Raw genomic sequence first — 10,443 nt, forward strand, 5'->3', positions numbered from 1 at the left:
TATAGGCATCGGCTTATATAGATTCAACCAATAAAATATAGATATCCTCTACTCCACGCATGACGTAATACATAATTTCTGGCGTCCATTTTCTGCTCGCATACAAAGGAGTAAGTAGTCTAGCTCTCATATAGATATCCACTACTGGTTGCCAGAGTTGCAGTAGTGGTGCAATACTGATAGCATTATTGGCCCAGCATTGGCGCAGCGTCGGATAAGTTCGGGCTAATACCAGCTAACAACACAGGTTCAACAACGTTAGCAAACAATATTGGTGCAGCATAGGATTACGGTGGGATAACCAGGCCTCAAGAATGGCAAATAATAATGCAATATATATATGTGTGTGTGTGTGTGTGTGCGTGTGTATATGTATTAATATTAATTATTATAGATGGCCCAAAATATAATACCCGAAACGTTTAATTCTATAATTTTCTGTTTCTCATATGTTTGTATAAGGAATAAAAGAAAAAAATTGCTTATATTTACTTTAACGTTAGACTTTTGTCTGCTTATATTTTCTTTTTTTTTATTATCGATTGTACATCTTTAGAATCTTGACTCTTTTTGTTTTAGTTGCAACCGCAATATATTATATAGGATATTTTAAAAATTTTGTTCTGCTTTCCCTTTTTTCTATTTTCCTCTTTTTCGCCGTACGTAAGTGTCAAGTTATCCTGCCGATAAAAAGTAAGCCAAGCTATTGAAAATTTAATACTTCATAAGAAACAACACAACGTGCGTGAAAAGAAAATGTATACAGCATAAAGTTTTATTTTAACGTGTTCGCTGTTTCCAACCTTCTTTTCCTACGATCAGCAGTTCCGATCACCCAACGACTTAAAATAATTACAAATTTTTTTATATTTGTCTATATAGCCAAAGTTTTCCATTAATATGTTTGCAACACATATTTCTGTCTTAAATGTCAATTTTCACGGTAATGTCATAAAGATTGAAATAATACTGATCATTCAGATAAGTTTGTGTTTTATTGAAGTCGAATTTCCCGCAATAATCATTCTGCCTTCTAAAAATAATATTTTATTTTCACCGCTTTCGACATTGTAGCATCATTATTTTTCACGCAACTTCTAAGAAGTGTCTTCCCACACACTAATATTTGCTTGACATTTTTCTATAAATATAAATAAAGTTGAATCGTATGCATATAAAATAATATGATGTCATTTATTACCACAGCTTTTTTTTCTTGAGAAGCCTCAATTACCTCTCTAAAAGTAAAGAAATCTTCCATCGTTTGCATAAGTTTTGCATGCTATTGCATGCTACTCCCTAATTTTTCTTGCAATTGGCGATATTTCCTTTGGGCATTTTTCCAATACGATTTGCTTTGTGATATTCTTGAAATTACTAATTTTTTATCTAAATTATATATATTAAATGCTTCTTTTAGCAGAATTTATAACTGCTAAAATTCCATTACATGTGTCGTTTATCCTTCTTCAGAGATCTTGAACAATTTTTATTTAATGAATTTGTAATTCCTTACAGTTCGTAATAAATCACAATTGTATTTCCGAAAAGATCTATCTTCTCATTTTCATGAAATTTCATGAAAATATACTCATATGAATATATATAATATATTCAACTTAAAAATATGAGTATCAATAGTCACTCTACCTCTTGAGAAGTAGGCCTCGGATAACTTTGTTCGTACACTTCTAACGTGTTAAATCAGCATCGGTTTAATGGCACCATTTTACTGTTGCTAACAATAGTTATGCCGCATTAGGCTCGTTCTACATTACGTCGTATGTCGGAGTCGGATGTCACTCGTCGTACATTTGGACCGGTATTTATAATTACATCTTATATTTAACATCCTTCAGTTCATCCTCAGATATTGTATGTACAACTTGTTTTATTGACTATAAAACTTCCAAAACGTTATTGTAGACATTTCTTACTTTTATTTGTAACGTCGTATTCTACACAAACAAAACGGTATATTATTGTTTACAAAGAGGAGGAATATATTTTTGTATCCAATATTAACATTAGGAATTTTATATTAAAACATGTCCATCCCGACAATGTTGTTAAATTATGAAATAATAAAATTTTTAAGATCGATGAAATATTAATTAAAAAATACATACCGAGGATACGTAAGATTTATGTATATTGGGATATGAACCGGCGATCCATGCGAAACATTTAATTATCTCATATCACTTAAAAACGTTGAAATAATCGTTGGCAGTAAATTCATGAAATCAAAAGAAATTGCTTTTATGAAAGATGTACAATCTAAATGTATTTTATTACATGTTAATGTAAGCAAAATACTTTATTTTTTTATTGCACATATAATTAACATTTTAGATATATTCGGGTAAAGAACTAAAATATATAACTTTAAATTACAAAAACGAAAAAAAGAAATATAATATTGGCCATCTATATTCTCTACACATATATTATTTCTGAACATATTCTTCACATATTATGCTCAACATATTATGTCCTAACATATAATTAATTTGTTCCTCATAATGACGCTGCATTAAAAACTGTATATACATAATGTACATATAGTTATTAATGCGGTATAACTATTATTAGCAGCGGTAAAGTGGTATCGTTAAATTGGTGCTGGTGTAACGCGTTAGAAATGTACTAACAAAGTTATCTTAGAAATGTTTCATAAGAGGTAAGTAGATTAATCATTGATCATGTTTTTAAATTGAATATATGATATTTTCATTAAATTTCGTGGGAATCAGTAGGTGGACTCTTTCAGAAATATAGTCGTAATTGATTAAGAACTCTAAGGTATTACAAATTTATTAATTAAAAATAAAAACATTTTTTAGGACCTCTGAGGGAGTACATGGACGAGAAATGTGGTGCAATTTTAGCAGCTATAAAGTCTGCTAAGAGAAGCATATTATACGACATGGACAAAAAAATTAATGATCTCAAGAACACCATAATATCGAATCATATTACAAAAATGCCTAAGGAAAATATCACCAATTGCAAGGAAGATTTGGGAGTAGCGTTGCCTTTGCAAACAATGGAAGATTTCATTACTTTTGAGGAGGCAGTTGCAACTTGTCAAGAGAAGAAAAGAGCTTTGGTAATTATATTGAGATAATATTACTTTATACGCGCGATACGACTTATTTGTATTTACAGAAAGAGTTCTACCGGATATTAGTGTGCGGGGAGACATTCCTTAAAAGTTGCGTAAAGAAAGTAATGACGGCTACAATGTCCAAAGCGGTGGAAATAAGATATTCTGCATTTGGAAGGCAGAGCAATCGTTGCGGCAAACTCGACTTTAGTAAAACACAAACTTACGCGTGTTTGAATGGTACTAATATTATTTAAATCTTCATGACATTACTGTGAATATTGATATTTAACACAGAAATATGTGTTGCAGACATATTAATGGAAAAGTTCGGTCACACCGACGAATATAAAAAATTTTCAACTATTTTAAGCCGGTGGATGACCGGAGCTGCCGACCGTGAAGGGGGACGTAAGCAACGAATACGTTCAGCGGAGTAATGAAGTTACTTTTATCGATAAATGTCCTTGAAAGTTGCGTGGGAACTTGACTGGCTGAAGAGCCACATTTAAGGCACTTTTATCGATAAAAATGAGCTCAGAATATGGACCTATGACTCTGTGCTATTATCGTATACTATGTGCTATATGTTATATATTGTGTGTTTATTACATTAATAAACTATCACATATGCACGAGCACATGCCTGTTCAGTTATTCATCTAAGGATGATTTATAATTCAAGTTAATGTTACCAGTGTCAAGTATCTTGTGGCGAGTCAATCACTTGCGCTACACCAGATTAGTGCGCACTAAAGGCCGTTGCCCACAATCTATCCGAATTGCGTAACATGAAGCACTTTGATTATAAAATTATAAAAAACAATATTATTATTAGATGTTTAATCATTTAAAATATTCACATATTTTTCTATTTAAATAACCGCTTCATGTGTGTAGCAGTCTTCAGCCTGCATTAATCCGGTGTAATGCGAATGATCGAATTCGCTGTTAGTAATAGCGTAATTTCGATTTGATTATCTTATGACGTTGATATTGATAATGTATCATCGCTGTGCCATCATTATTTGCCATTTTGAGGCTTGGTTACTCCATCGTAATCCTATGCTGCGCCAGTATCGGCCGCACGTTATCATCTAATGCTGCGTCAGTGTTGCGCCAATAGTGTTTCCACTACCACGTCAATACTTGAACTTTAGCAACCGGTAATGAGCCGATATAGGTCAAAAACCTATATAGGCTAAAGCTTCATTCTCCTCTCTTTTTCTGCAACTTCCAATCATTATTGTACAGTATAAATTTTATTGTATTATATATTCAATTATACTATATTGTGTGTATAATATATAAATAATCTCTAACACGCTGCCACGCGTCACACGTGTGTAACGCGCCGAATCTTACGAGAAACCGGCGTCGTATACATGTCCGACGGTGGTAATTTTTTATTCTACATCCACATAAAAAGTTAAATCTGTTTTACACAAAAAAGGATATATAGGTGAATGGTTTTCCTATGGTGAATGGTTTTCCACACGAATATCGGTAACGAACGCGTTGAAACGCATTACGGATCGTGTGCGAATATTCATGTCAACAGATTTCAAATTTCAATTAACACATCGCCAATTGACCGAGGGTAGATCTACCCTCTTCTCTGTGTGATCGTTGGTCGACCTAAACTTTCGACGATTCCGGGGAAAAATTATTACTTTTATTTGTAGATTTTCTTAAATTACATTTAATTAAATCAAATTATTCTTTCTTTTTTTCACTCAACAGAATTTTTATTTCGTGTGAACATATATAATTATATATAATTATATATGTATGATAATATTATATATAATTATATATATATAATTATATATAATTATATATATAATTATATATATACCCATATATAGAAACAAAATTCATATATAAATCATACATATATAATTATATATAATTTTATATGATTATATAAAGATTTTGTTACACTGACTCCTACGTTGCGGGGATGCGTGAAAATTCAGGTCAGGATATGTTAACACGTACCGCGTTTGCAAAATGTACGGTTGGCGATGTGTCGAGACGAAGCCCGTTCGAAATTTTGTCCACCCATTTTCAAACTTCACCCGCCCCGGAGGAAGTGTTTAAAGAAAGAACAGCGGTCCTTGGTGTGTCAATGTATATGCGGAGTGCTCTGATCGCGCGACACCTCACCGACACCGGCCGCGATGTGCGTATCGGCGCGGTGTCTCTCGTTGCACGTCCCGTAGCGTGCAAAAACGCGTACGGCGCCGGCTCACTCCCTCCGGAAGCCCTCCCCGTCTAGGTAAAAACCGAGGAATGCATTTGTAGAGCCGTCGAAGATGACGGGTGGCACGCCGCCGGTGGCCAGAAGCGGCCATACGCCGACGTCGTACTGCGACAAGTGCGGCGTCACGTTCACCACGCAGCACGCGCTTCTGCGGCACATCACGTCCAAGCACGAGGACTCGCCCAATTCCGCGGCGTACTGCAACATCTGCCAGCGCGTCTTCAAGACCAAGTGGAGCCGGGCGACGCACAACAGCAGATACCACAGGAACTGAACGTCGGGAAATCGTCGGGCAGTCGTGGCGTCGCGTGTCGGACACGCGGCCGTAATGGTCTTGTTTCTTTTCTCTCTCTTTTTTTTTTGCGGTGCATCACTACGTTCCTATATATTATATTATATATATTTATATATAAAAATACTCGTTCCTCCCTTTCCCTCCCCCCTCCCTTCCCCTGCACACTTAGGATTCCCTTTAGTTCCTTCAACGCCGTCACGTGGCTAACTGGATCTTCGTCTTCGCACGTTAAATCCTACCCGGTACATCTTTCTGCTGCTAACGCGAGAACTCGTCCCGTTGTTTGGTCTTCGGTTCCTGGGAAAAAAATGATTATGAATTTTGCCCCTATATGCCCATATATAATTATGTATAATTATGTAGAATTATGTATGTGTGAGCATACATAATTATATATAATTATATGCGTGCTCACATAGAGACAAAATTCATATATAAATCACATATATATAATTATATATAATTTTATATGATTATATGTAAACATTTTGTCCCAGGATTTTATCTTCGTTCGATGATCGCGTTCCTTGTACTAATTACCGTCCACTCGGTAGGATCTGACGTGTTGAAGACTCGCGTCTTCGTTTCAAACGCGTAGAACGTCGGATGACGCTTCCGCATCAGCATTCTCCGGCCGCGAATTCGTCCTGCGCTTCATCCTGCATCTCTCAATACAATTATTATTATTATTATTATTATTATTATATCAGCGTATGCATCAGAGGTGATTTCATTAGCATCGTTATTAAGCGCTTCGCTCTTCTGTCGCTATGTATAGAGTGCCTCCTTGTTTTAGTTCACGATGAGGATCTTAATACGCGTCAAGTCGGCGCCCCTCGCGAGGAAATATCGTTCCTTGTGGTTGGGAAGTCTCGGCAGTCAAATCTCAAATTTCGAGTAGAGTTCGAAGATGTAATTTAAATTAAAAAGTGTAATTTTGCGGCTATATTTTTATTGTCGTTGATCTCGACAACGCAAGATCTACGGGAGAAACGACGTTGGCGAGGAATACTCTGTTTTTACAGTTAAAGCTGCTTATTTATAGAACGAGAGAGACGATAAAATGTAAGACTTGTAATTATCACGAAGATAGAGGAAAAACGGGACAGTCGTAGTCGGCTGGCAATTCTCTAATATATCAATTACGCATGAGACGAAATAAATATTTAAAAATCGTAGAAAGTAATTATTTATTTGATGCTACAAAATTCAGGTTATAGATTTTACGTGGTTGTTCCCTTTTCTAACGAAAAGCAATCGCGACTTTTCTGCAAAATTATTATAAGATTTAGAAATTAATAAAAAAAAACAGCAGTCGACAATGCTTTATTGTGGCTTGATTTTTCGCATTTATTGCCTGACAAAAAAACCCTTTGATATTTATATTTATTGTTACATTAGATCTTTATCAACAATACATAGCTCACAAGTTCGAACGCCAGCTCAATCTTACGGCTCAAAGTCATCTTATAATCGGTATATTTACAACATTGTAATTCGTAATTTGTAACTTACAACATTGTAACACCTAGCGCGCAATGCGAAAGATTGATAACGAGAAAATAACGAGAACCGAATACGCGCTACCGTTCATTGTAAAATCGCTTTAAATAGAAACACCCCGTCGCGTTCACGACACTAAATTAGTTTATTAAATATTTATTTAGGTTGTAAAGCTGTAGCTGTAACCACGTTATATGGCGAGGACTGTGTCCTCTTTGCGAGCGCAGATGAGCATACTGATGACCGTTACTGACACGTGGTGATTCTGCGTCTTGTCGTCTTGCTGATTGGACGATTTCTTAGTATGGGCTCGTTTTACAGAAGAGGAATGTCGTATTTGCAGCCTCCCCTCAGCGCAAGTACCAAATGCAGCACCGACCCGCCCTGTACCTTATAATCCTGCGCAGTTTTTTCATCGTTCCTGAAAGGGAGGCCCAATTCTCACGTCTAGATGTAACAATTATCAGAGAAAAAGAACATATTCCACTTTTCTTTCTGGTTCTTATTGCTGATTTGCCTAACTTTTTCTTTAAAGCAGATGAGCAATGTATTTTGTATGATGTGCACTGAAAGTGATACTTGATTGAAGAAACTGAAGCAAAGGAATCGAAAGGAATGCATTATTTGATTCTGGTCCTATGATGACAGTAGAAAATTAATTTCCCAAGTACATTCTTCTTATCGCTAAGATTAGTGCCATGATGAGGCACAGAATATACATATATCTCAAGATTTCAGGAGAAAACTGCGTCTTTATCGCGTCAGTTGTAACATAGCCCTATATATAACACCACGCTTAAAAGAGTTTAATGCGAAGATGAATGCACGGTAAAATTAAGACGTTTAACATTGTGTTATGCATGCTCAAGGAAATGTCTGATTCACATAATGTTAACAAATAATACTACAACATTGCTCATCACACAGTGAAATTACAATAATATTTATACCTACATCTGTTTGCCAGAGAATATTAATCGCTGCTGTTGCGGTGGTATCCCTTCCTTTTCCTCCACTCTTTCTTTGATTCTCTCTACTTTATCCGTGGGTTCTATGTCTATTTCGATCTGGAAAGGCCATGTGTGATTAATTGAAGTAAGAAATGAGTATAATACACAATTGTTTAATTGTAGATATTGTTTTCAAACTCGAACGACATACCTATCAATTTATTAAGATATTGTATTGATATATTCAGAGAAAAAGAATGAATTAAAATAAAATCTAGAATGGACGTGTCTATTTAGGAAGAAGCTGTCAAAATGCGATTTGAATTTACGAATAATCCGAAGAGAAATATATCGCTTTCAAGTGAAACTCTGGTCGTTTTCTGTCAAGCAAAGGGACGAAGCTGAGTCAGCCCTTGTAATAAAACGATTAGCAGAATTGTTGCTGATTGCACAACGATCACGTTAGTTGATTTTGTAAGATTGTTTGCTACGTTGGTTTTTAATTCGTGCAGAACTTGCCTCTTTTCCAGTGAGGGTCTGAAAACAAGGTTGGAATTAGTATTATGGCAAATCGACCGCTACTTTGAGGGACCGGTACAGTCGGATAAGCATAATTACCTTCACTTTTATCAACATTTTTCAGCAATTAAGCGTTGCTCTAAGTTCCCGCAGTACTGTCACCAGTCGAAATTGCCGACACCTCAAAAGATTTAGGTGGGTGAAAAGTCAAACGAACGGTAAAGTGTTGCTGTGACTATCCACGAACAACCTACCTAACCTAACTTAAATTCGTCGTTTTACCGCGGAGTATCGCCCTCTGCCGGTAATAAGTGTTATTAATAAAATCTCAGATGTCAGTTGACGTACATTTATTTCAATGCGGTATTATATATGGTTAATCCAACGTTGTGAATTAAGTTGCTATATTTAATTTTCATATCACTATATATTTCTTCTTATACACTTCTTAAAAATATATCTGAACCAGCTATCAGTACATCACATTCAGCTGCATAGAAAATTGTCCATCTAATTAGATGCGATGATTATCATGTGTGATTTAACATAATATTTACAATGAGTGTCATATACGAGTACATTTCTATTGAAAAATCATGTTATATAATTTACAAAAGGTTATTGTAACACAAAATATTTATACATGAGGAAGCAATCCAAACTGCGAGATTTAAATGGTTCTCAACGATCCGACACAATCTTTAGTTTCTCCTCCTGAGCTATCAGTTGATTCCTGATTTTCTGCAGTAGTTCCTTCTTAACTGAATCTGGTACAAGTGCGCGAGCCTTGGTTGTGACTGTGGACAACAGCATCTCGTAAGTGATATCATGACCATGTTCCTTTATTAGCTCCTTCGATATCAGCTTCACTTGATCTCGCCATCCGCACTCAACTAATCTACGTCTCAGCAATTCTTTCAGCCTGAAAATATTTTCTCAAGACATACCAATATATATGTATTGTATGTTACAATCAATAATTACAATTATCTGGAATTCTATTTTAATTAAATTCAGTTAGCAAGTTTTGTTTTTCTAAATTAAAATCCTAGCTGTAATATAACATAACATAATACAGAATACCGAATTTATACGATTAAAAAAAACTTGCTTCTCTACAGCTAATTGATTTTTCCGGGACCAGCATAGGATGTAAACAATCAACTAGTTCACTTACCCGTCGCGATCACCAACCATAACTAACCTTTGATGCGGAGCAGTCTTCATTGATAATTTTAATTATGTCGCTTTTACTTTTTATCTCTTCTATTCTCTATGTTATTTATTTTCCTCTTAACCTGTATGTTAAAGTAGCGACTTCTTTTTTTCGTAGGATCCAATAAAGACAGCAATTCAACGTAAGTCATGAGATTGTTTTTCTGGTTGCACTTTCTGCACGAAGTGTGCGCAAACGCCGCGTGGCTAGAAGTCAATATACGTTTAATTCTTATGGGAAAACGGCACGTTGATTGGTTATCGCGTCGTTTCTTGCTGGGGTGGGTTCAGAAATCCTACTGGAGTAGAATTTTTTAACCAATTATAATAAAGAAATGTTTGCTCTTTCTATCTTGATTGGTCAATTAAAAGCTACTCTACTCGCCGAGTAGAATTTCTGAACGCACTTCTGCGCGATAAGCGTCTTCGAGTACAATCCACTTGCAACTGCAAACGCTTTAAAGTGCTGAAAGAAATAATATGATCGGTCTATACGGCGCTTCGAATTACATATGTTATATAATTTTCACAGCTGTCTGACTATCTATTGCGTATGTTCGTGAATTATAGATACGCTTCGTCATAT

General features: G+C 35.5%; 4 protein-coding genes across 6 annotated transcripts in view; 2 read left to right on the forward strand and 2 right to left on the reverse strand.

Moving 5' to 3' along the window:
* Window positions 1–5,772, forward strand: part of LOC106751594 (protein bric-a-brac 2-like) — a 55,690-nt gene extending 49,918 nt beyond the window's left edge. The window contains exon 6 of one of the 2 annotated variants that reach the window (XM_014632527.1): window positions 5,417–5,772. In XM_014632527.1, coding sequence (XP_014488013.1) covers window positions 5,417–5,649 — 233 coding nt within the window. In that variant the 3' untranslated portion in view covers window positions 5,650–5,772. The remainder of the gene's footprint in view (window positions 1–5,416) is intronic. The other variant, XM_014632528.1, reaches the window with a different exon arrangement.
* LOC106751597 lies at window positions 139–4,344 on the forward strand. The gene is made up of 4 exons (XM_014632531.1): window positions 139–292; window positions 2,847–3,112; window positions 3,172–3,349; window positions 3,422–4,344. Exons 2-4 carry the CDS (start codon window positions 2,864–2,866, stop codon window positions 3,547–3,549), a joined length of 555 nt encoding a protein of 184 aa, XP_014488017.1. The 5' UTR covers window positions 139–292; window positions 2,847–2,863; the 3' UTR covers window positions 3,550–4,344.
* Window positions 5,773–6,602: 830 nt separating the features above from the next.
* LOC106751599 (NEDD8) lies at window positions 6,603–8,902 on the reverse strand. The gene is made up of 4 exons (XM_014632534.1): window positions 8,742–8,902; window positions 8,643–8,660; window positions 8,128–8,240; window positions 6,603–7,594 (listed from the first exon to the last, which is right to left on the reverse strand). Exons 1-4 carry the CDS (start codon window positions 8,757–8,759, stop codon window positions 7,489–7,491), a joined length of 255 nt encoding a protein of 84 aa, XP_014488020.1. The 5' UTR covers window positions 8,760–8,902; the 3' UTR covers window positions 6,603–7,488.
* Window positions 8,903–8,977: 75 nt separating this feature from the next.
* LOC106751598 (transcription and mRNA export factor ENY2) lies at window positions 8,978–10,144 on the reverse strand. 2 transcript variants are annotated; one of them, XM_014632533.1, is made up of 2 exons: window positions 9,847–10,144; window positions 8,978–9,564 (listed from the first exon to the last, which is right to left on the reverse strand). In XM_014632533.1, the coding sequence occupies exons 1-2, from the start codon at window positions 9,867–9,869 to the stop codon at window positions 9,324–9,326; spliced, it is 264 nt and encodes an 87-aa protein (XP_014488019.1). In that variant the 5' UTR covers window positions 9,870–10,144; the 3' UTR covers window positions 8,978–9,323. The 2 variants fall into 2 exon arrangements, with proteins under 2 accessions (XP_014488019.1, XP_014488018.1); XM_014632532.1 differs by having other exon boundaries at window positions 9,820–10,120.
* Between the last annotated feature and the right edge of the window lie 299 nt (window positions 10,145–10,443).

Source organism: Dinoponera quadriceps, unplaced genomic scaffold, assembly GCF_001313825.1.
Source record: "Dinoponera quadriceps isolate SergipeBrazil2010 unplaced genomic scaffold, ASM131382v1 scaffold386, whole genome shotgun sequence".
Lineage (NCBI taxonomy): Eukaryota > Metazoa > Arthropoda > Insecta > Hymenoptera > Formicidae > Dinoponera > Dinoponera quadriceps.